This window comes from Ailuropoda melanoleuca, chromosome 19 (genome assembly GCF_002007445.2).
Source record: "Ailuropoda melanoleuca isolate Jingjing chromosome 19, ASM200744v2, whole genome shotgun sequence".
Classification (NCBI taxonomy): Eukaryota; Metazoa; Chordata; class Mammalia; order Carnivora; family Ursidae; genus Ailuropoda; species Ailuropoda melanoleuca.
The window spans coordinates 30953937-30979792 of record NC_048236.1 but is presented as its reverse complement, the minus strand read 5'-3'; the positions used below and the strand labels follow the sequence as shown (position 1 = coordinate 30979792).

At 37.4% G+C, this 25856-nt stretch overlaps 1 protein-coding gene and 1 long non-coding RNA gene across 11 annotated transcripts in view; one reads left to right on the top strand and one right to left on the bottom strand.

The window, feature by feature from the left end:
• The window catches only part of LOC117797152, a 20497-nt gene extending 11372 nt beyond the window's left edge, over window positions 1-9125 (top strand). Inside the window, exon 3 of the long non-coding RNA XR_004622051.1 lies at window positions 8969-9125. This is a non-coding gene — a long non-coding RNA (uncharacterized LOC117797152). The remainder of the gene's footprint in view (window positions 1-8968) is intronic.
• Window positions 1-25856, bottom strand: part of BCKDHB (branched chain keto acid dehydrogenase E1 subunit beta) — a 219265-nt gene that overhangs the window by 111744 nt on the left and 81665 nt on the right. For 5 of the 10 annotated variants that reach the window (XM_002916298.4, XM_019796469.2, XM_019796471.2 and 2 more), the window contains one exon: window positions 25196-25306. In XM_002916298.4, the coding sequence (XP_002916344.3) occupies window positions 25196-25306 (111 nt within the window). Of the gene's footprint in view, window positions 1-18000; window positions 18289-18390; window positions 18505-21925; window positions 22144-22981; window positions 23112-25195; window positions 25307-25856 lie in introns of those variants that run through there. The other 5 variants (XR_004622050.1, XR_004622049.1, XR_004622048.1 and 2 more) reach the window with 5 other exon arrangements.

Sequence of the window (25856 nt, the reverse complement as noted above, 5' to 3'; positions counted from 1 at the left end):
GCAGAGAAAACACCATTTCAAGACAAGTTCTCTAGCTAATCCCCACTCAAACCCCTAACTTCCTTCTCTTAGAAATTCTGAAACTGCTGTTTCAGGTGGTTGAGAAGGAGCTCAGAGGCACAGGTTTAGATGCCACCTTATCCAGAGTCCCCCAGGAACTGGATTTCACTCTACTATATATAAAATATAATTTAATTTACAAAATCAGATCAGTTATTAAACATTCAGGAAAATGAACCACACAGAACTGTGCTATCTGCTTAAATGTTTTTGAGTACTAGAAACAAAGACTCTAAAAGCTCAAATAGAGTATTAGTTCACTGAAGTTTTTAGGCTTTACCAATCAATGCATTTTCCAAGAAATCATGAAAATGAAATTCAAGTAAACCATTGTATATTCTCACCTAAGAACTGGAAACAAGTTTATTGCTAACAGCATGACTGCTTGCTTAATCCATCCAGGCATTTCCCAAATTTTCCTGTTAGAGGTCACTTTAAATTTACTCCTCTACTATTGAACATTACATCTGGCTGAAGAAAATGTTTTACATACTTTATTTATTATAAGTTATTTGGAAGGCTGTTGCTGTTTGTTCAAAAAGTACCCCAATGTCATTCCGAAGAGTCTAATCACCACATATGGTGGTTGGAAAAAGCAACCACTCTGTCATCCCACAATCCTAAGAAAGAATATTTCCAACCCCCTACAGTGGGTTCTTTCTACAGCTCATAGGAATAAAAGGCGAGGGAACTACAATGAGTCACAGACATATTCTTATTAGATAACAGTTCCACCATTTAGTAGTGTGCTTTATACTTTTCAAAAGCTCACATCAGACTTTAGCCTCATTGTCAGCTCGAGTACAACACTTTTAAATCCATAAACAGAGGATTCCCCTTAAGGTGCTTTATACATCTAAAAACAGATTGCACTATTAAGACTGCAATTCAGGTCTTTAAAGTCTACAGGTTTATGGGGCACTCAAATATGAGAAATGGAGTATAAATGAGCTAATAAGGTTTCAAAAGCATAACAGACTTCTGGGATACAAAAGCTGGACTCAAATTTATGTCAACTGGGCCGCAAAAACTGGAATCAAATTTATGTAAACTGGAGCCCAAATACTTTCCCAGAATGAGCATAATTCATCTACTTTTTTTAAATAAAAAAACAGAGCAAAATTTAAAAGTGAGAGCCCTAAAGAGATGAAATAATTCTGATGCAATTTAAAATTTTGATGAACTGGATGATTTNGAATGAGCATAATTCATCTACTTTTTTTAAATAAAAAAACAGAGCAAAATTTAAAAGTGAGAGCCCTAAAGAGATGAAATAATTCTGATGCAATTTAAAATTTTGATGAACTGGATGATTTTAAAGGATTCATAAGAATCAACTACACTAACTGAAGGGACTTTAAAGGTTTCAGTGACTAAACAATCCTTCAGTGTCGCCTGAACTTCTTTAATGCTTTGTAATACATTTACATGGACAACATAAACAACCACACTGCTTTTCTTCAAAAGAGACTGAAACGATTCATACAAATTAGACCAGACTTACATCTTCTATTTAACGTAGACAATCTGGAACACATATTGAACCCATTTGGAGCGTTTTGTTTAATTTATTCTAGTCATGTGAGAAGTCAACCTATCTATATTAACTAAAGTATCCAGATAGGTATTAACTCATTCAACAAACTCTTATTTACCTTTTATTTAATTGTCGTAAACTTTTTTAAGACTAAGGAGAAAAAGAAAGTCTCAATTTTATAAAGTAGAAAGGAAAGTAGAGAAGAGGTTGACTCACTTGCCCAAGGTCATCCCTCAAACAGCAGAAAACTGGGGCCTGAGATCCCTCTCCATGCCCCAGAACTCTGTGCACTAACCAGACTATGCCATCACTTTTACAGTCTGAAAGCCTACAAACGCCGGGATAGTACGCTTCATGGTAGCAAAAGAAGGAAGAAATGTATCAGGCTATTCTCGCAAAAGGCTAAAAGCAGGCGCCTGCTGCAGAAAAAAACTGACAGCTCCAGTTGGAAGCCCTTCTCACCCATTCTCCAAAACAAGTTAAGAGAGCCAAATGAATTCAACTTCTTACTGTATATTTCTCAGTGAGTGACTTTGGGGAGACAATTGATAAAATGAAGAAATAGAAAATATTCATGACTCATATCCTGTACTAACTTAACAAAGGACCCAACATACTATCCATATACTCCTACCATCTTCATTTTGATTAATGGGACAAAAAGGGATGCAAATTGAGCCTACTTTTGTATCCTTGGCTTGATAAGATGGTTGGAGGCTTCAGTCCAACACCACCATGCATGCTCCTTCTCAAAATTAATAGTCATGGAAGTTTCAATAAGCCTCCCTTCCCTGAGGGTGAAACTGTTACAAACCACAATTTACTTGAGAGATTTTGGTTTTTTAACATCCTTTCCTTATAACACCAGAACCCTTTCATTGAATGTCCTTACATGCAACATATTATTGAACTAAATATCTCACAACAGCCACACATTTTAAAAATTACCTCATGGAAAAGAAAAAAGACTCTTTACAGTGGAATGATGTTGACATTGTCACTAAAGAATAACTTGTCCTAAAATAGGCACTACTAAAGCTCGCATTGCCATAATTTGGCAAAATCTATTAGCTACATGGTCCCAAATCTATAGTAAGGTCAATATATTTTTCAAAAACTTAATTTTAGGATTAAGAGTAAATACTATTCCATTTACAAAAATGTCACTGATAAATGGCTGAGATTACCTAAGAAAGCATAGCTAACATTATCCTCAAGGAAATGGGGGAGTAGTTGGTATTGGACAAAACAATGCTAACAATACTGATTGAGGGTTTTCTGAAAGTTTGTAACAACCTAGCTGTACTGCACCAAATGTTGACTTTTTTATTTTTTTTAAGATTTTATTTCTTAGAGAGAGAGAGAGACTGAGTGAGAGAGAGCACGAGACAGAGGAGGGTCAGAGGGAGAAGCAGGCCCCCGCTGAGCCAGGAACCCGCTGTAGGGCTCGATCCTGGGACTCCAGAACCATGACCTGAGCCAAAGGCAGATGCTTAACCAACTGAGCCACCCAGGTGCCCTAAATGTTGACTCTTTAAAGAATAAGTAAAGAATGTGGGCAAATGTGGAAAAATTAAAGCACTCTGTCGACATAAAGGGAAAATGTTAATGAAGTTTTTGTGAACTAAAAGATTTTTACAAAAGACGCAGTCTTTTACAGGTGCAAACTAATCTTGCAAGTTTACTGAGGGATTGGTCAAAGAACAAAAGCATCTAAGTGCCCTTCTGAGAAGAATATTCACTCAAGTATTATTCCCAGTATTATGTACTCTAATATGTCCTATATATTATAGTTCCTATTTCAAACAAGTACTTTTTAATTTTTATTTATTTTTAAAAATATTTTACTTACTTATTTGAGAAAAAGCAAGAGAGAGCACAAGAGGGGGTGAGGAGAGGGAGAAGAAGGCTCCCTGTTGAGCAGGGAGACTGATGCAGGGCTCGATCCCAGGACCTTGGGATCATGACCTGAGCCCAAGGCAGACGCTTAACCAACTGAGACACTCAGGTGTTTCCATATACAGGTACTTTTTAAGTAGCCATTTTAATTTACTTTTGTAAGGACACCACACTCCTAATTCGCTATTTATCTATTAACATCCTTGACATTATGCGCATCTCCTTCACATATCCAGTGACATGGAACACACTACCTTTTCAAGCATTTCAAAACAGAAACAAAAAAGCATTGTTCTCCTTCTAGGTCATGACAGAGGTCAGGCCCTAGGAGAAAACAAGTCCTAGGAGGCATTTGGCCGACAGACAATACCTCAAGAATCATTCTTAAGTCATCTGAAGTTAAAAGGGTCATTGGACATTGAGAATATGTCCAAAGAATAGCCGTCAGTATAGTGAGGAATCTGGAAACCAGAGGATTTAAGTGATAGCTGAAAGGGATGAATAGAATATTTGGATTAGAGATGAGAAGCCTGCAAGGAGGCTTGGAAGGTGTCCAAATATTTGAAGACAAGTCAAACAGAAGTAGGTATAAACAAGATCTTATAAGAGCGAATAGGAATCAATAGGTGGAAGTTCAAGAAAAGCAAATACCACCTGAAAACTTTCTAATAGCCGGAACTTCACAAGAGAACTGGTTGCCGCATTTGACAGGAAGAGTCGAGCAGGAGCTGCTGACTGTCAGGCTGCTACAATGCAGTGAAGGGGGAAGGGAACTGGATGGCTTCCCAAGTCTGCTCGCTTTTACCTACTTCGGTTTTCCTAGGATTTTGGGCAAAACAATCAATTTCTGCTTCTCAAGTTACCCAACTGTGGTAATACAGTAGCATTATAATTTTGTGGTGGTGTAAGAGAGGAGGAAAAGATCTTTCTTGCAGAGATAATGAGGCATTATGCTGCCCTATGCCTGTGGTAGATATCAACTAACCTGATTAAGATGTATAAATATGGGATGGAAGAATGAAGATCCTTATAAGCCACACAATGGAAGAATAAACCCCGTGAGGGCCTTTGGAGCCATTAGGAAGCAAGATACACGAAAGTGCCATGAGCACCCTAAAGGGTACCACTGTCATGGGAGAGCTGAGGTACCGGTTACCCATGAGTCTAACTCCCAAAGAACGGCTTAGCCACTGGAAAGTCTGGCTCGAACTCCTAGTTGTGAAAGCTTTTTCAGCTGCCAAAATTTTTCAGTCACATGAAAACTGAGGTTGTCAGGCTTCCTTAAAATTCCATTCTTCAAAAATAAGCCTCTTGTCCCTAGAGAGACTAATTAAAAACAAAAATCCGTATTTCCAACCATCTACGCTTTTGGTCAGAAACACTAATGAGAAACTAGACTCTCAGATAAAAGGCTACTTAACAGATTAGTCAACACACCCTCCACCCTCTGGCACCACCAACCCAACCTCCCCTGGAGTTTAACCACACTGAGAAACAAAAGAAACATGTCTCGAGTGATTCACACCAAGAAGATAAGTGGTTCCAAGCCACAGGGACTTGTAGTACTGTGACTACACATGGTATCTGTCACACCTCAGGTGTTGTCTCACGCCTTGAGGTTATCGTCTGTCAGCCATCTTCAAAGATGGAGGCTTCGTCGCCCTCTTTTCTCCTTCCCACCAATTCAGTTAAAGTTTGGAAAAGGTCAGAGGGATTTAATACAAAATAGTATCAGAATTAATTCTATCCTGAAGTTTCCACCACTGAAAATTCATAAGCAGCTCCATGATTAAAAGAACTGAAGAACAACAAGAGCCAAGAGAAAGGGGTCATTTTATTAGTTTCCAAATGTGACATGAGAAATCAGAAATTAATAGAAAAACGCCCTAACAGAAGATCGCTAAATAACATTGTTATCAATATGAATATAACCAAAGGGAAATTAATGATCAGAAGCAGAGCACCATACCCTGAAGCTTTCAGAAAGACACTCAGCAGGAACTCATTTATCCAGCACTGTAGGAGGCTGGGTTACTCAACATATTTGAGAGTGCACCCTGCTCATACCTTTAAGCAATAATATTGCATTTCAAACAGTGCCTAAAACAGAAATTAATCTCCTCATGATGATAGATAGAATTTGGAACATCAATTACAATACCATGTGACCAAGGCACAGGTCTATTTTGTTTCTACACTGACTACAAACTGCCGTGATTTTTAAATATTCTTATGTACTTTTTACTGTGTTTGTTTTCTTCTCCCACAGAATGCCTTGTTCTTGTTCTCAGGCTATCATTGTATCAGCTCTAGTCTTGCCAACATCCTTACCTTTGACATCCTAACTCTGCCCCATCTTCCAATGTGTTGTTTCTAACCTAATGGGAACTAGGACAGCAAGCAGACATACTTGTAAGAATTCTAAGTGAAAGGTGAAGGCATATGATGAAAGGCCTTCTAGTCTTTCCTACAGAATTAGCGTGTATGTGTATGTAGTTGTGGGTTTTCTAGTCTTTCCTTCAGAATTAGCGTGTACGTGCGTGTATGTGTATGTAGTTGTGGGTTTTCTAGTCTTTCCTTCAGAATTAGCGTGTACGTGCGTGTATGTGTATGTAGTTGTGGGTTTTCTAGTCTTTCCTTCAGAATTAGCGTGTACGTGCGTGTATGTGTATGTAGTTGTGGGTTTTCTAGTCTTTCCTTCAGAATTAGCGTGTACGTGCGTGTATGTGTATGTAGTTGTGGGTTTTCTAGTCTTTCCTTCAGAATTAGCGTGTACGTGCGTGTATGTGTATGTAGTTGTGGGTTTTCTAGTCTTTCCTTCAGAATTAGCGTGTACGTGCGTGTATGTGTATGTAGTTGTGGGTTTTCTAGTCTTTCCTTCAGAATTAGCGTGTACGTGCGTGTATGTGTATGTAGTTGTGGGTTTTCTAGTCTTTCCTTCAGAATTAGCGTGTACGTGCGTGTATGTGTATGTAGTTGTGGGTTTTCTAGTCTTTCCTTCAGAATTAGCGTGTACGTGCGTGTATGTGTATGTAGTTGTGGGTTTTCTAGTCTTTCCTTCAGAATTAGCGTGTACGTGCGTGTATGTGTATGTAGTTGTGGGTTTTCTAGTCTTTCCTTCAGAATTAGCGTGTACGTGCGTGTATGTGTATGTAGTTGTGGGTTTTCTAGTCTTTCCTTCAGAATTAGCGTGTACGTGCGTGTATGTGTATGTAGTTGTGGGTTTTCTAGTCTTTCCCTCAGAATTAGCGTGTATGTGCGTGTATGTGTATGTAGTTGTGGGTTTTCTAGTCTTTCCTTCAGAATTAGCGTGTACGTGCGTGTATGTGTATGTAGTTGTGGGTTTTATGGCCGCTACCTCAAGCTACTTCTCTTTTTCTACCTACTTCGAGATTCTCAGCCATGTCATGGAAAATGAAGACTCCACAAAACCAAATCTCTGAATACATGGAAAGTTCACATATTATGGGACAAGAAATACATTTTTATTTCACATCTTCTCCGTGCTGCTGTGGCTGTGAACACACCGAACTAAAAGGCAGCACCATGAGAGTGCTAGATGAGGACGTTAAAAACTACAACACAAGGGGAAGGAAAGCAGCTCTGAGGGCTGGCTGTGGTGCCCTGTGGACACCGAGAAGGTGACAATAGGGACTTAAAAGACAACAGAACAGGCCAGGGTCAGATCATAGGGGACCAAATATGTCATAGTAAGATTTTACATTTTGTCTTGACAGCAATCTGAAAGCACCACCAGAACTGAACTATGAGTAGTAATAGAAGTTTTTCAGTTTAAAAAATTACCCTGGCAAGAAGGAAGGGCTTCAAAGGAGCAAGAGGACGGACATTCTGCCCCAGAGAGAAATGATGACGGTCTGAATAAAGCAATGAGAATGGAGAAGAATTAATGGTTGGAGAGCTACTACAGGTGGCCCAGTCTATACCAAAGTGGGTTTAAACTGAGGGGTGGGGGGTGCGGAAGGAGGGAGAGAAAAGACAGTAGCAGCTGTGGAAAATTTAAAAAGTAAATGCCAGAGAGGGTACCAAAAAAAGTCACTATAAAACTCGGCTACTGGATGTCTGTTATACTTACAAAACTAGAGAAACAATTTACAATTTGATTATGGTAAAAAGAAGATAAAGCTGGCAAAAGAAAAGTCTAAGGACACAGGTATTTTACTAGAAATATAAGAGAAGAATTTCCTGTGTAAAACATAAAAGATGAGTACTTCTTCTGATAGCTGTATTATTTTATTACATCACTTAATACTAAAATATAATACTATATTCCAGAAAGCTAAAGGATAGTTTTCCTTTATTCCACACAATCTTTGACACAGGAGAGACTGGTGAGACCATCCTCCCCATTCCTTCTCTTAACATTTCTGCCAGATGATCTTCCATTAATGAGGTTCTCACAACCACAAGAGGAAATTTATTGCATTTTTTGATAGTTCCAACTAATTTAAAGCCCCTTTAAGGACAAAATTGATAAACAGTCTTTTTCACTTTGACAGAAAATCACTCCCCTGCAACTTCCACCAAGCATTTCCAAATACTGTACCCTAGAGTTTCATATCATCAATCAGTTTTAACATCTACAAGGCAATTCTTAAAGCCCCTTTAAAAAATAAAACTAAATCAAGCGGTTGATTTCTTCTATATGACAACCAATAACCAAGTCTTTTGGCCCTCGCAATGACTTGTCATTCAGCTGTCAATCATGTAGGCTGTATTTATCACATGCACACATCTGTCCAGTTATGGCTGGTTCACGGTCTTTACTGGCATTAGGGTAGGAGATCTATTACAGCTGCCAGTCCTGTGACTTGTTTTCCTTGATTTACTGGCAAGAAATAAAAGTAATTTTGTTCCCCAATAATGATAAACATCTGAAATTTGGTCAACTTCACTGGAAGAATTTATTATTTTAAAAAGCTTACTTTCCTTTCTTTCTCATCTCCAGTTCTGAATTGTGGCTATTGGTCAAAGAAGCACAAAAGGTACTTGGGCTGTAAGTGCCAAATCCATTCACTCAAAAACACTACCTGTGCAGGGAATTTCTGCTATGTTTCTCAGTGAGCCAGGACTCTATATAACGAAGTCAATATTTCTATTTTCTACTTTACAATTCAATCAGTTCAATATTGGGCTTTAGAAATATCACATTCAATATCTGCTATCATCACTATCATTCAATATTGTTCAGTGGTTCTAGTCAACTGAGAAAAAAAAAAGTATATAGATTATGAGAGACAAAATTGGTCTTACCTGCAGAATAAGATTACCAACCTAGAAAATCAACGAAGGAACTACTGAAATGAATAAGATTTTGGTGAAAGGACAATACGCTGACCGAAATACAAAAATCATGTGCTTCTTGTTAAAAAAACATGAAAAAACATAATAGAGAAGCTTTCCAGTTCAAGCTGATAGACTGAATATATGCTTTTGTATCTTTTCTTTCCCAAGACAGGAAATGAATACAAAAGGGAAAAAACCTGTAACCGTCAAAACCAGCAATCTGAGGAGGGACGGTGATTACTAGACCAAAGAGACTGAAACAAGTGTCTTGTGGATGTGTGATGAAGATGCAAACCAAGAACAGAAGAAGCTAAAGCCCAGACACACGGGGTGGGGGGGCGGTGTACAAGGGAAGCGAAAGCTCATCTCCCGTGAGACCCCAGATGGGCTCACCAGCAGGTGTGGAAGGTGGGTGTAAGAACTGGGAATGAGAATAGGGGAATTAAATAAAGCAGCTATACCAATTGCCCCACTTCCCCCAAATAAAACACATCTTTCCAAACCCGACCCCAGAGACAATCCAGGCAAAGAAGATAGTCTGTGATAAAACCATTCAAATTGCCTACAAAGATAGGCCTATTCTGTGAGGGTTGATGTCCAAAAAGCAAGCCTAGCTCATTTGTATATTGAGAGGTACCCACCCCCACATGCCTATGGACAGACTTCTCCTTCATTCACCCTAAAACAAAGTCTCACCCATATGCACAGATCTGCTCAACTTTTCCCACAGAGATGTCTACTGAGGAAAGAGACCTATAGGAAAACACCCACTCAGAGCTCCAAAATAATCAACAAGAAATATATATATATATTACAAAAGAAACAAACTATTGAAGAAACAGAGATGATTTACAGAATCAAACTTTAAAAGGGCCTATTATTTTATAATATAAATAACTTTCATATTATATTGGTATACCCAGGACAACTGAAGAAGGAAGACATGGCACAAAACAATAGCAAAGCACAAAAAGAACAGAGCATAAGAAAAAAATTGCTGAAATTATTCAAAATAAGAATTAAAATTAAAAAGAGAGGAAATGTTCAAAACACTACAAGAACACAATGGGACAAAAACTAGATTGGAAAAGATGAGAGACATACAGGATCAATCTAGAAGGGCTATTATCCAACCAGTAAGTTTTTGAAAAGAAAAGACACAAAAGAAAAAGGATAAAATTATTTTTAAATAAGTAATGCGTTCCCAGAGGAAATGGACAAGGGGCAAAACAAGATGAGTGAAAGAGACTCGCTCTGAGATCATACCTATGGCATTTTGGTATAAAAGGACAAATAAATAAATAAATAGAAGTGTCCAGAAAAACAAACACACAGAACAATCACTTACAGAAGGATGAAAATCACACTGGCATCACCCTTTTTTGCGCCAGTATAACCCAAGAATATAGAGAAGCACCATCTTTAAACTCTTAAGTGAAAGTTACTGCAAACATAGAATTCTATATCCAGCCAAATATCAATCCACTGTGAGTGCAAAACGCACACATTTTTTCAAATGCAGGTGTCCCAAAAGCCTCCCACACCCGCACAACTTCTGTTTGATGAAGTTAATTATGTATGCTCCTTGGCGAAATGAAGGAGAAAACCATGTCGTAGGACCCGAAGAAAGTGTCTTTAAGAGTGCAATGGAGAAACATCCCTAAGGATGAATTTGCAGCATAGTTGGGGAATGGTAGTGAAGACTGGAACAGAGGGCTCCTGGAGGGAAAGAAAAGTGGATTCCAAGTGATAACACTGATCTTCAAGATATGTTAATGGATGACTACACTTTTTCAAGGAGAAAAGAAGAGGTAATTCGAAATTTTAAAAAATCCAGAACAATCCAAAAGACCGTTATGGCCTAAATACAAAGCATCTAAATCATGACAAGATTTTGTGGAATTAATGCACCATAAGAAAAGGCAAACCATTTGTTCTAGAGGCGAAGAATATCTCCTTTAAGGTGCCCAGGGGCAGAGACAATTGGACTAAAGTTAAAAAGAAAAGAAAAAAAAAAAGATTAAATTCTTACCCACTGGTCAGCTCAGTGGTAAAAAATGCTTATGTTATCATAATAGTATCAAGAGTATTTAATGGTTTTTAACTTTTAGAATCAAACGTTTAGAAGGTTTAATTATGGTTACAGAACAGAATTTAATGTTATCAGTCTCAGCTATGTAAAAATAAATAGTTGATACAAAACAGGAATTGGAAGAGAAGAGGTGAAGACAGGAATAGAGGGTATTAATGTCATCTTCTTACACAGTGAAATATGGAGGGATACTGAGAAAAGTTAACAGAACAAGATAAGAGATTTAAAAATTTGTTAAAATCAAAACAATCAGTAGAAGAAATAAAATAACTCACAATTGGGGAAATGAGAAGGTGAAGCTAATAGGTAATGCAAGTACATCGAATCTTCATGTGTCAGAGTGGAGAATTGTTTTTAAAATTGATAAGTGAAGGTACACATACATTGATATATACACATGTAGACGTATATATACATTTGTGAATATGTGTGTATTGGACCTCTCTTACTGTGGGATAACCCAAAACTTTTGAACACATTCTCCATATCTTTTCCAAGATTTTATTTATTTATTTGAGAGAGAGAGAGAGTGAGATCACGAGCAGGGGATAACGGTAGAGGGAGAAGCAGGATCCCTGCTGAGCAGGGAGCCCGATTTGGGACTCGATCCTAGGACCCCAGGATCATGACCTGAGCCAAAGGCAGACGCTTAGCCAACTGAGCCATCTAGGCGCCCCATTCTCCACATTTTGCTAGTTTTTTACATTCTACCTTGAAAAAGAGCGATTAATACTTAAGGAAACTATTTTCCAGTCTCCACCATAGCTAAGGTAAAGATGTAACCTAAGCACTGTCAATCAAACCCAATTCATCTGTGAACTACAAGAGGGACTGGGCAAGGGGAGTCCATTTTTCTGGCACAAGGTATGAAACATGTTTTAGGTCAGAGTCAGCAGCAACTGGCCTACTCATTTGGCATACATGCAATTCGCCCCAGCACATTAATGTTTTATGATGCTAAGAAACACAGTAAGAGGTAAAGTATAACCACAGAGCTGAGAGCCTCAGAGAAAAACGGTTCCATACACTATGCCTCTTGACTCAGGCTGGCCCATCTGCTCTGTTTTAGAAGTGTTTATTGCATGGTTCTCCCCAACTTTTATGCATTTTGCCCTTAACTCCACAACTCAGCAGGTTCACTCCTTCCCAACTCCAGTTACAAATGCTTCCTTGCTCTAGTAACAAAGCTGCACATGTTTTAAGCTATCTGCCTAACCTACTTTTTTTCCGTAAACCCTGGTATTTTTGGTATCTGTTTAGAATCCAGGTCTTTGCAGAAATGAATAAAGTATTATAGCCAAAAATACCTATACAATATTTTAAAGATATGGAAGTAGCCATCAGAACAAAATAGAGAAGTGGTTAGAAGTGGCCGTGTTGAGGGGTGGGCCTAGAAACAGCGATGGAAAATACTGCTTTGCATTATACACTCTGCTAAAATGTGTTATTGACATGGTAATGTATCACTTTAATTTTTTCAACCTCTTCCATTACACACAGAAAAGGGAAAAAAAGGAAAAACTGTAATAACAATGATGCTATTCACAATAACAACAAAAATGCATAAAGTACTGAAAAATAAACTTAAGATGTGGAGCAGCTATGTAAGAAACCATGTAACTCACAGATATAAAAGAAAACACAAACAGAGAAAACCACGTTCTTGGAAGAAAAAGCAACAAAAGCATGTGACAGGGAGTGTGCGCTTTGGAAGGGCTGACTATCCATGACTGATAAGGGTGGTTTCAATTTTGGAGTAAATTATAGAAGTAAATGGTATTATTCCCTAATTTTACTTTTCAAAAACCTTTGTAGACCATAGTTTCAATAAAGTTTTAAGTTAAATTATAACAGCTAGACACTGCAAAACCAGGGTATTATAATAGAAAAGGCAAGAAACACTTACTTACCAATTATAGCATATATGCTACAATTTCCTAAATGTAAGTACCAGTTTTATGGCCATCAAAAAAAAAAAAAAAAAAACAGAAAGTCAACAAATGTAGATTTCTTACATTATACCTAAAATGTTAAACTAAGAACACAGAGTACCTATGAGCTTTTTTCACCATGAAATGAGGTAATGGATTTCCTTCTTTTCACTGCTGTTCCTAACAGCAAAAGCAAATAGTTTCAACAAAATGAAAATCTTGACTGAAATTCAAATAATTTAAGCGTATAAGGGGACACATTAAGTAGGATTAGAAATGGAAAAATATAATTATAAAATTTAATCTTATTTTCTCCAGTTCCATGTAGAAGGAAAAAAAATAATGCCAAGTGAAATGAAATACGGTAGTGTGATTTACAAGGTGTATACAGTGTTTAGGAACGTTCTGTTCTTTAGTAAGTGTTACACAGGTGGGCAAATAAAATTCTTGAAATGTTGTAAAATATCTGCAAGCTCATATTTAGAAGCAATTCATCAGTAAAACTCAAATGATAATTTTTAAAGCATGAAGTTAGATAATCATAAAGTAACGATTCTAACATAAGGCACAGTTATACTACGAAAATGTCAGCATTTCAGAATTTAAGACCTAAGACTGAACTGCAATTCTGCCACTCATTAGCTGAGTCACTTCGGGACGTTTCTAACCTTTCTGAGACACAGTTTCCTCATCTCTAAAATGGGAACAGAAGTTCTTGGCATAGAGAATGGAAATGCCTCTATCAGGATACTTCACAGCTCTGCCTGAGAGCCCGGCAGGAAAGAAACAAAGGACCCCTCCTCGTAAACACATTGCAGTCGCCTATATATTCTACACTTGCAAGTTACATTCAAATTACATCACAAATCACAGCTGTTTCATCACATCTGAAAAATATTTACAAGGTCTGTCTGCTCAAATTCTGCTTGAGAAGCTGCATGCTGTAATAAAAAGGCAGAGGCTGGGAGCCCAGCAACCTCATCAGCTGTGTGACCTGGAGCAAGTTACTCAGTTTTCTCACCTATAAAATAATGACACTGACGTGTAATTAGGAGAACTGCTGTGAACACCAAGGGAGATATGCATAAAACATGTTGTTTTGAACACTTATTTACTTACCAGGTACTATGACAAGCCTTGTTATATTACGCATATTACACAAAGTTAGATCAGACCCTAGGCATTATCCTAATCTTCAAAACAAACCTAAAACATAAGTCATATTAAAAATAGACCAGGTAGCAGGAGTGATACTCTCAGGATGTTTTATCCTACAGAAATTATCCGTTTCTCCATTAATTTCTTCCACTGAAAAACTGACTCATTACTACATATTTCATGCTATTTTTGAAATGCAATTATAAGATCATCCACCAAATATTTACTATCTTCTCTATACTGCACACTCTTCAAAATTCTGAGGGATACAGTAATGAACAAAATTCACAAAACTCCCCTGCCTGATGGAACTCCAAGGAATCATCCAAGGGCCACCATGCAGGGCAGTAAATGTAGTCATCACATCCCAAGTACAGCATCCAAGAACCTAGAATTCGCTCCAGTTAGTACAATCAACTAGTTGTGGTCGTGACAAAGAAAATCCTGTAGGAACAATGAGTTGGCAGAAGTGGAACCAAGTTCCAAATGGCCAGCCTTCCTATTCTGGCACAGAGCAACAATTCTTATCAGACAGGATGACCTGCCTTCCGTGCCTGCATTCTCCACAAGCTCAACCCACATCCAAAATTCCTAACTAAAAATGATATTTTCATTATTCTTAAAGGAAAGCACTTAATTTTACCCCATATAGTATTAAGTCTAAAAAAGGTTTTTGAATCATTTCTGAAACAGATTTTTGATATTAGAAGCTTATAATAATCATGAAAGAAACACGTGGAATTTTAAATATACAACCTAAAATAATTTTACTTCTAGTCTACATCAGAAAAAAATATATACTACTCTCAACAATTAAATACACCATGTTAAATCAGTAATAATTTTAAACCTAAATATCCTTGCACTGTTAAAGAGGCATATAATTTTCATCTGGGCACATTCTTTGATTACGCGTTTGTATCAAAAGCTTATTTAGAGAGTGAAAGAGAAGAGCAGAGGGAGATTTCTAATTTGTTTTCAGACTAACAAATCATCAGTTGTTCTGATAAACACATTAAAGAAAACATTGGGGCTACATTATAATATATGCTCTAGGAAAAAAGTGCTCTCATACTATTTATTCTGCACTACAACATAAAATATGCTTAATTTACAAAGACAGAGCCAAGCCCCATTACGGAAACCTGGTGCTGTTAACCATGAAACTTGGCTTAAGAGAGGCCTCTAGTGGTTATAGGTAATTACCAGCTCCCCTTCCTGCCCCGACACCGTGGTAACGCTCTTGTACTCACTCCCTCTCCCATTCCCTCCCCTTTACCTCACCAATTAAAAGCTTCAAGCAGAAGAGCTAGTATTCAACCAGTGAATTATTCAATCAGGTCCAAGAAATCAACTGAAAAAACGTATGTAACTGGAAATACCATGCTATTATAGATTCCCCAAGGGCAAATTCTCCAACTTCCCCACAAAACCAATTTAAAGGCATTCTGTACAAAGTACAGACACTAAACATTACCTTGCAAGTGTTAGTGATCTTACTAAAAATGAAATCTACGGTAATCTAAATCAATCTTATGAAAATAAAAATAAACCTAAAGGCTACAAAATTATAATTAAAGTCATAAAATATAACCCATATGTTTTTATGTTTATCTTCAATGGTACTTTGGGTCTTCTAAACATGACTCGTAAATACACTACCACAGGTGCAAATAGGGAGAGTAAGCAAACTTGGTTCTTTATATATAAATGATTAGCCACACCCAGATGACCATGGTTTAACTTCTTCCCAGGTCCACTCCTACAATATCCCTTTCCTTTTTTATTGGACTCTGCTCCCAGAACCTTCCCACCTCCACCCCACCTGCCAGCCTTAGAACCTGCCTTACCTTTATCCAGGGTCCCAATGAAGTCTTTTGAATAATGGAAATAGCTGGAGTGAAAGGACAGGAGGAGAGGATGTTAAACGTTCCCTCCCAACTGCAGTCAATTCCTCATGCCACAGAAACCTACTTCCAGCTTCTGTCTCACGTTTTAGTACCATGGAGGCCTTGCACTGTTCCTAGGGTACCCCCAAATACTGAGACTACAGATGCCTCAACATGTAGCCAAAAAACCACCATCTGTACCTACGGGCACATCATCAACTTTTGCTACGTAATTCAGGTTGAACAGAGAAAAGAAAGGGAAAGCAAGAGGGGGGTAGAGAGGAAGTTCCCTTCTATGTCACTTCCAAACTTTGTTAAGAATTTAAAAGGTAACAACCCACCTCCTGAGTACCTCAAAAAAAGCAGATTACGTTGGGGGAGGAAGGAGAGGCTTTGAGACAGTATCTCATACCAGGATGTTTCAACAGAGAAAACACCTGATCAGAAGCAGTGCGCAACAGCTGGGATGGATGCTGGAGGTCACAGGTCACTCCTGGGACCAGTAGGAAGACCAGAAGGAACAGGCCCAGGCTGACCTCTTCAGCTCTCAAGTCCCTGACAATGAGTCCCTGACAATGACCCACCTGGCAAAACAGACAAGGAAATAAGAGGAGAAAGATTCTGAAAAACCCAAATTAGTATCATAAGGTTTGAAGAGTAAAGCATGTGTTCTTGATTCATGAGAAATCATTACAGGCCTTCCCTGGCCAATGTATACGTCTCAGTTACAGTTTGGTCATCTGGATCCTGTCCACAGCTGGCAATAACGTGACAGCAAAAGACAAAAGAAAATTTAAATCTAAAGAGGCTTAAAACCATGAAATTAAGCACAGAAATATATCAATGAAGTAAACAACCATATACCTCAATAAATGTAAATGTCTTAACACAGTGTAACAACCCATGTTCGCTTGAACTAAATTATTTTTGAAAGATGAAACCACATATATTTTCCTTGAGAAAAGTGAAAAGGTTTTGGAAATATTGACATTCAAAATGTTAAGTAGTTTTAAAAGCTGCTACCCAGAAATAGTAACTCTCACCTATGCAGAAAATTATAGGAACTCAATTCCTAGAAATTATAAGATAGCTGAGATTTGCTGTAGTCACTTCCGCTTTGCTTTTCAGAATAAATTGGTCCTATTCTAATGAGAATTCAAATGATAATTTCTATATACCATTATGAAAAATAGACAACTGTTGAGAAAAATAAAACACAAGGTTAAACTAAAACTTAAAACTTTAGAATAAATGTTTCAGCTTAAAACAGATTTATTCATAAAGCAATAGTCTAGAGCTACTCTTTAAACTTTTGTATAAGCACCAAAAATAAGGAAAAGTATCAAATTCAAAACAGGGCGATATTAAACAGTTTCATTTTCAAACTTTCTTTTGCTGATATTCATAATAATTGCACATCAAATATCTACTGAATACCAAACCTAAGTCAGACATTTTTTTCAGGTACTGAGAATTCAGCAGTAAGCCAATAGACAAAAACCCCCACCTTCACAGAACTTACCTCCTAATGGGGGAAGAAAAATTGACAATATAAATGATAAAGTTATATGTTAGATCATTTCATCTCTCCAGAAAAAAAGGAAGGAGGGGTAAAAGGGAGTCTTGGTGAGAGGGATGGTGTCCAATATTATAGTAAGCGAGCCAGAGGCCTGGAAGGAGAAAATGGTATTGGAGTGGTGACCTAACAGTCACTTGGTTGAGAGTCTCTGAAGAGCATTTCCTGAAGGGTGGACGGGTGGTGGGCTGCGGAAGGTGGCGAGACAAGGTAAATCCCTGTAGGCCATGGTAAGAAATTTGACTTTTCCACTAAATTTAATGGGAAACTATTGAGGCCTTTTGAGACTAGAAGGGACATGATGTGACTCACATGTGAAAGGATCAATTCTGCCTATGACAGGTAAAGGGCAGAAGCAAGACAATACTTCGAGACTTTGGCCAAAACCCAGGTGAGAAATGCTAGGAGCCGGGGCCGGGATCTAGAGTAACAGCATTAGGGCTGGTGGTCAGATTTTGGACATATCGTGTAAGCCAAGCCAGCAGGATCTGCTTTGGAACTGAATGTGGGCAGGCAGAAGATGAAAAAGAGAAATCAAAAAAGGCTCCAAGGTATAAAAGCAAGCCCTTATTTATTTCAATAATTAGCATAATTTAATCTTCAAATAAAGTATAAGCATGTCAAAGCTCTGTGTCAATACTCTCTTCCCTATAAACATGAGGAAATCACCTACACCTTGTAAACTGTCACTTTTCTTTTCTCTTTTGCACTGTTGTAGGTAGTTGATTTTAAGTTGAAGGACAGTATTATTCTTGAATCCTGAGTTTCTTTCAAAGATTGTCATTCTCCTGCCAAAATCAAGTTCTTCTTTTCCACAGGCAGCTTCTCTGAATTTCTACACACTGAAAAAACAAAAAATCATTTCAAGTCGGACAGTACTTCAAGCCTAACTCTGTGCCTGGCCACCATTTTTTTTTAACTTTGTAGCTCACTTTTTAACTCACTTTGAATGTGGTCTGTATCTCAGCAGGAAAGTCTATCCAAGCCTCCAACACGTAGCCGTGGCTCTTATTCCTGGAGAGCTTGAGAAGAACAGCTCTACTTAAGGGTACGGGTTTCTGGCGGAATGACCAAAAAAACTGCTCCAGGTCAGAGCACACCAAGGCTCTCTCTAAGTCTATAAAAAGGCTCCCCACATTCTAAATTCAAGGAAATTAATCAATGGCAGCACGGTGGTCTATCTCTACCCCAGTACCATGACTACAACCTTACAACACACCTTGATGATAACACATTGGATAACTAAGTCCTCCAGCTTTATTCTTCAAGATTGCCTTGGCTATTCTTGGCCTTGCAATTGATTAATAGGGTATGTGCTTCAGTGTGCTTGCATCTTCTCTAATTTCTCTGAATAATGTTTTGTGATTTTCTGCACAGTTGTTACATATGCATCACTCAGTTTCACACTAGATGTTTGATTTTTTTGGATGCTTTTTCAAATATTATCAATTTATTTTCTATTTGTGGCTGGTATATAAAAATACAATTATTGTATATTGACCTTGTTTCCAGGGCCATTGGTAAACTCAATTCTAATGATTTGCCCATAGGTTCCACTAGATCTTCCTACATACAAATCACGTTATCTATGAGTAGTAAGTTTTACTTCTTTCCAATCCATATGATTTTTGTATCTCTTGCCCTTATGTATGGGCATTCTTGTTACATTCTTGATCTCAATGGGAAAGCAGTCAAAATTTCAGCAGGAAATTCTGCCAAGGCTTTTTACAGCTATTCATAGCTACAAGATAAAGCTACTCTTTATCAGATTAATAGAATCCCCTTCTATTTCTAGGTTACTAAGAAATTTTCATTATGAACAGATATTGACTTTTAACAAATGTTTTTCTGTATTACAAAGATCATTATGATTGTTTTCCCCATATTCTGTTCATATGGGTAATTGCATCAACCACTGTGTGAATGTTTGTGAATGTCAAACGCCCCTTGCGTATTTGAAATAAACCCTCACGTTTACCTTTTTATATATTGTTGGATTTGACTTTCCAATATTTTGATATTTACATCTACGTTCATAAGAAAAATATGTCTATAATTTTGCTTGTTATATTGTCCAAAACAGATTTGATATGAAGGTTATGCCAGCCTTATATAAAGAATTTGGAAAGTTTTCCCTCTTCTATTTTCTCTAAGAACTTGCATAAGAACTGTGTTTTAAAGAATTCACCAGTAAAGCCCTATGGGTCTAGGGTTTTCCTTATATAAACATTAATAAAAATGGATTCAGTCTCTTTGATATATGACTATTGAGGTTTTCTAATTTCTATGTTTGAAAACATGGTATTTTCCTAGGAATCTGTCCATTTCACCCAAAACTTATTTGTAAAATTGTTCAGGATATCCTCTTAGTATACTTCTATTGTCTGTAGGCTCTGTGATTTCCCCTTCTTCATACCTGATATGTGTTTGCCCTGTTTTTTCCCATTAGTCTTGCTAAAGGTTTATCAAGTACATTAGACTCTTCAAAGATCTAACTTTTACTTTATTAAACTTCCCTATTGTACATTCTGTTTCACTACATTTACCCTATTTTCTCTAGATTTGATTTCTTTCTGGAGATGGATATTCAGATCACTAATTTTTTTGTTCTTATTCCTGTTTTCTAAATATACGTATTTATAGCCATACAGCTCTCTCCGAGAATGGCTTTACCTGAATCTTGAAATTTTTGATATTTAGTACCGTCATAACCCTTCAGTTCAGTATTTTTCTAATTTCTGTTGCAGTTTCTTTTACAACGTATGATTTATATGTAAATTATTTAATTTGTAGGTAGTTGAAGCTTCCAGTTTTTTCTCAATTTCTAACTGAATTCCACTATTGTCCAAACATACTGTAAATGACTTCAAACATCCGAAGTTTAAGATTATATTTATGTCCTAGCATTTGGTCAATTTTGATAAAAGTTCCATATTCAATTGAATTGGCACACATGGCATTTCATAACGTATATAAATATCGAATCACTATGTTGTACACCTGAAACTAATACTGTATGTCAATTATTTTTCAGCGGGGAAAAAAAAATGATTTCTTATATTGTTGAGTACACAATTAGGACAAGTTTGCTAACTGTTCAGATCTTCTATATACTTACTAACATTACCTGCTTGTTTGATCAGTTTTTAAGAGGGGTGTCAAGGTCTTCACTATGATCATGGATATGTTTACATCTTTTAGTTTTGTATTTTGTTTTGCTTTCTATATTCTTAAACTATGCTATCAATGACAAAATAGATTTAAGGCTGTGATACCTTCATGACAGATTGATTCCTTCAGCATTACGAAATGTTCTTTCTTTCTAGTAATGCTTCTTGCCTTAAAAGCTTTATTTGAAATTGGTATGGCTATACCAGAGGTCTCTTTTTTCCATCCTTTCAAATTTTCTGTGTCCCTATATTTAAAGTATCTCTCTCTTAAGCTGCACATTGGTGCTATTTTTTAAGGAAGTCTGACATCACTGGCTTTTACTAGATTAATCCATTTGTTTTTAATTACTTATATACTTAGGTTTATAGTTATCAGCTGTTTTCTATTGACACACCTGTTTTGTTTTGGCGTTTTTGTTTTTTGTTTTTTGTTTTTTTTACATACTTTCCTTTCTTTTCGTTTAGCCAAATACTTCTATTAATCTATAGGTCCCTTTTTAACCTGCTGTATATATACTTTCACTATTATTTCAGTTGTTAGTCCAGAAGTTAAAAAATGCATCCCTAACTTACTATAATCTAATAAAAATATTACACTTAATAATCCTAGAACAACAGAATATTTTAATTCCACCTAAGCCCATTCTGTCTTCTAGAATCATTTTCCCTCTGCCTAAAGAACTGCCTTATAGTATTGCCTTTAGTGAAAATGTGCTGGTGATAAATTCTCTCAATTTCTATTTGCCTAAGGTATTTTTTATTTCATCTTAACTTTAAGAGTCTGTTTTCACTGGGTATCGAATGTTAGGTCGGCATCCTTAGCAATTTAAAATGTCATTCCATTGTGTAGGTGGGTGTGGCTTTCTTTGAGTACATCTTTAGAGGTTCACAAATCCTCAAGTATGGCGATGTTCTTGAAGTTTAATGAGAAATAGTTTTTACATTGTTTCTGACCAATTTATTCTCTCTTCTTCTTCTGGAATCCCAAACAGATATGGGACAGATATTTTGACCAGATCCCCAGTGTGTTTTATGCTCTCTTCTGTTTTAGTCTATTTTATTTTCTCTCTCTTTGTGCTTTGGTTTGGAATTTTTTATATACTTGCCTTCTAGTTCATGAATACTATCATCTAGTAAGTCCAATAAGTTTATAAACACATCCACTGAGTTCTTATTGACAAATATTTCTTTGGTTCTACAGTGGTCTCTCTCTCTCTCTCTCTCTCTCTCTCTCTCTCTCTCACACACACACACACACACACACACACAAACACACATACCCCTCCAGGGTAATTCTTCACCTTCTTACCTCTTTTGTTCTTTTTCTTCCTCCTATATTCCTAAACATAATAAAGTCTTTGTCTGCTAACTCCAATGACTGGATCACCTGTGTTTCTGCTTTCTATTGTTTGTGTTTTCTCTTGGTTTTGAATCAAATGGTCCTGTCTCTTCATATAATTAGTAATTTTTTATTGAATGCTGATTCATAGAGGTTCCAGATGATGGGAGGACTGACTCCTTGTTGTGCTGGGCAGACAGAACAGAAGGCAAGTTATATTAATCCAGTAAGGAACTGAGAGGGAGAGAGGCTGTGCTGTAGATCTGGGAAGCTTTAATCTACTTCTGGTGGATCCTAAGACCTGTCTCCACAACTTTCAACTAAGAGTATGACTGGTATTTGACACTTCAGTCACAAGTGATGGCGTGGCCTTCCAGGTATTTTCTGCTTAGCTCCCACCATACACAGCTGTAGAATTTGGCATTTATCTTGAATGGGAGACCAACTATATGTTTAAGCACCCTCTCCCCCAAGTTTCCTATTTTGTCACTACAATTCCATGAAACATGGATTCTATACACTTGGGTTCTCAGTTCCTAGTTGAGACTTACTTGGCAGGTGCCCCCATAAAAAGAGTCAATTTACCACTCACTTGAGGGGTTTTCAACTCTCCTCACTGATGTTCTTAAGCTACCCACCCCATTCATACCTTCAATTCCCAGGGTAGGTCTCTGTCTCCTAGGCACTTCAAAACTCAGGAATTTTTATTCTGCTTTTCAGAGGCTTCCAGCTTAGCTCTCTAATATCAGGTCCAGAATTGAGTAGATGAACTATGGTTCTTGGACCCACTCAGGCCTCCAATTTTGTAGCTTCCCTGGGTAACAAACACTCTGCTGTTCTCTGTCCCCAAGCAATTTTTCAGGATTATAACTTCCAAACAATGCTTCAAGGCTCAAGCAAAAAGTATGACTATATTCTTTAAAACATAGTTAAATTCAGACTACATTAACCAGTTCCTCAACTGTCCCAGAGTCATTTTACTGTGCATAGTGTGCTAATGTCTATGTACATTCAGTAAGTTGTTGTTTTTCTTTTCTTTTCTTTTCTTTTCTTTTCTTTTCTTTTTACCTTTAATAGGCTTTTCTTGATTAGGTATTCCAAAATATGCATTTGGGTGTTGAGCTTAACATGCCATCCATGAACAAAGCTGAGGGATCTAATTTTATCATAAGACAAAAAAAAAAAAAAAACACTAAAACATAGCACTAACTGAAAGAGATAATAAACATAAATTTTGATTACTACAGAATTCATAAAGAAAAACTTAACAGCAGTTAAACAAAAGAAAAAAGAAGCCTCACTTTTAACAAGGTTTAGCTATACGGTCCTCTTCTTTAGTCATCTCTAAATCCTAGAAAGATGCCACATATCAAAACTTTTTTTTGATACATGAAAGGAAAACAGACGATTACCATGGCCAGCAATGAAGAGAGTCACAAAACCCAAAGTACTCAAGACATGACAAGCTGGCTTTCACTGTTGTAACTAGACAGTCATCAACTAGAAAAACAACATGATGAAAGCACCCTGACACAAGACTAAAAGGGTGAGGCTAGTGAGCCGGAGTTTGATGCAACACCTTTTCATTCAGGAGCGGTCTCCAGCGTCCTCTTTCATCTTTTCCAGTAGTAAAGAGCCCCAAGGAAATAGGATCCACATTCCAGGATCACTCAGAGATGCAACCAGTAGATTTCATAAAGGGGGGAGGGGGCGTTCCACACAAGCAAAGTTACGTAGAGATAAATATAAATAAATAATTCCCCCTTCTTTCTTCCTCCTCTTCACTTTATGTCCACAATTAAGCTTGGAGTGTGGTTACATTTGTGTTTTACCATAAGCTGCTCCAAATTCTGTTTGGATGTATAAAGTATAGAAAAATGTAAATGGAGTTTAAAACTACTTGCCCTGACCATTATCGGTACCCCCCACTGCACCAAAACAAAACATTATATCCCCACAGTAAAGGCACCGTTCACTTTATAAATACAAACCCCAAGAATAAACAGGGGATACAGCCGCAAAAAAGAAGCCCACTCTGGGGCAAAGGTTATCAGCTCCAGTTTAACCATAATTTGGAATATGTGGCGACCTGAAAGAAAACCCAGTGTCTGACTTGATTTGGAAAAGACTGCAAGAAGCATTACTCTCATGCAGTTATAAACAATTCAACCTAAAATACTGCTCTTAATGATGGAAACCACAAATATAAAGACTTAGAACATCACTGAAGCCATCCGTAACCATGTCACGTGTTTAGATGATGTCAAGGGAGTCTACAGACCATGTACTATAACAAATCTTGAGTCTTCCAATAAATTACAAAACAATCTTTACCTAAACACACCGTACGCTATACTTTTACAGCAGTAGTAGCTGCAGGTTTTTTTCACGTGACTAACCCAAGGAACAGCCTATAAAAGCTATGAGAATCTAAAGTTCTTAAAAAATAATATAAAATACCCTAGGTCTTAGGACTCACTTGCTGTAACAGTAAATCAAGAAAAAGTAAGACAGGTAACATTACCTAAACTTTAGTAGATGAGGCCATCACAGAAAAAGAGCTTAATCCTCCTTATACACCACAATGGAAACACATGCACTTCAGTTTATCGATACATTAACATGAAAGCTATCAGTTATAACTGAGTAAATGAGAAATGAACTGTAATTCCTGAGAGGGACTCTCAAGAGTTTGCTTGGGTGGAAAATTAAGAGCAGACAGAGTTCCACAACATAACACTCAAAGTGTGATTCACAGTATGAAGACTAGGTAGACAGGGGTTTTTGCTTTGTTTTGTTTTTGAAATAATCCATCTCCATCTCTTTTGGAGGAGACAAACGAAAATTTACCCAAACCATTCAGCCGACTCTATTAAACCTTGCTTACTGAACCATAACCCATAAATAGTTAAAAACACAGGGGACATCAACAACCTGATATGCTCTCATTTGCACTACTCCATTACTTGCACAGCTCAACCCAAGCTGGCTGCATGAAGGGCACAGATTCGTAACATTGCAAACAAAGAACCATGGAGGGGAAGACCCTCAAGTGATTGGTTTCCTTGAGCATTAAGCTGATTATATAACATATGTTTCTGTCACGGTGTAAATTTTAAAGTTTTCAATCAGTTGAAAATGCTCATGAAGCTCAAAATTTCAAAACAATTCTTCGCAAACTGCCAACAAACTGGCCCACAGGTTTAAGCAAATGACACTCTATCAACACTATATTCATACCTTGCAAACTGTATCCACATCCCAAGGTAGTATAGTCCTCAGATCAATGACTTCACAAGACACTCCAAGCTTCTCTTGAGCCATGGCAGCCACCTCTCGGATCACATGAACCTGAAATAAAAATAGCGAGAATAACTACAGAGATTCAGACCCAAAAGGTCAGCTGAATTCTAACATCATTAATAGAAACAGTGTTTAAAGTCAGAGGAACTTATTTGCAATGGAGAATTAAATTTGCTTTAGATATTCCCCCAAAGTAATCAAACACAGATGTCTAGAAAATAGTTGGAAAGATGTTCTTACTTTCAGAAAAGGAAAGCAGTCATTGACAGAGACACTGATTCTAAAGATACCAGCACACAGAAAGTCAAGTCACAGAAATAGGTTGAGTTTCTAGAGAAAGCATGTGGAGGGAGAAGTGAAGGGCAGGACTCATGGGACCCTGCAGAAGACCAATATTTAAGGGGAAAATGGAGAAAGAGGAACTCACTTTTTATAAAAAAGAAGAAGGGGCCCCTGGGTGGCTCAGTAAGTTAAGCAACCAACTCTTGATTTGAGCTCAGGTCACGACCTTGGGATCACAAGACTGACCCCTGCATCAGGCTCCACACTTGCTGTGGATTCTCTCTCTTTCCCACCGAGAGAGAGAGAGAGAGAAGAG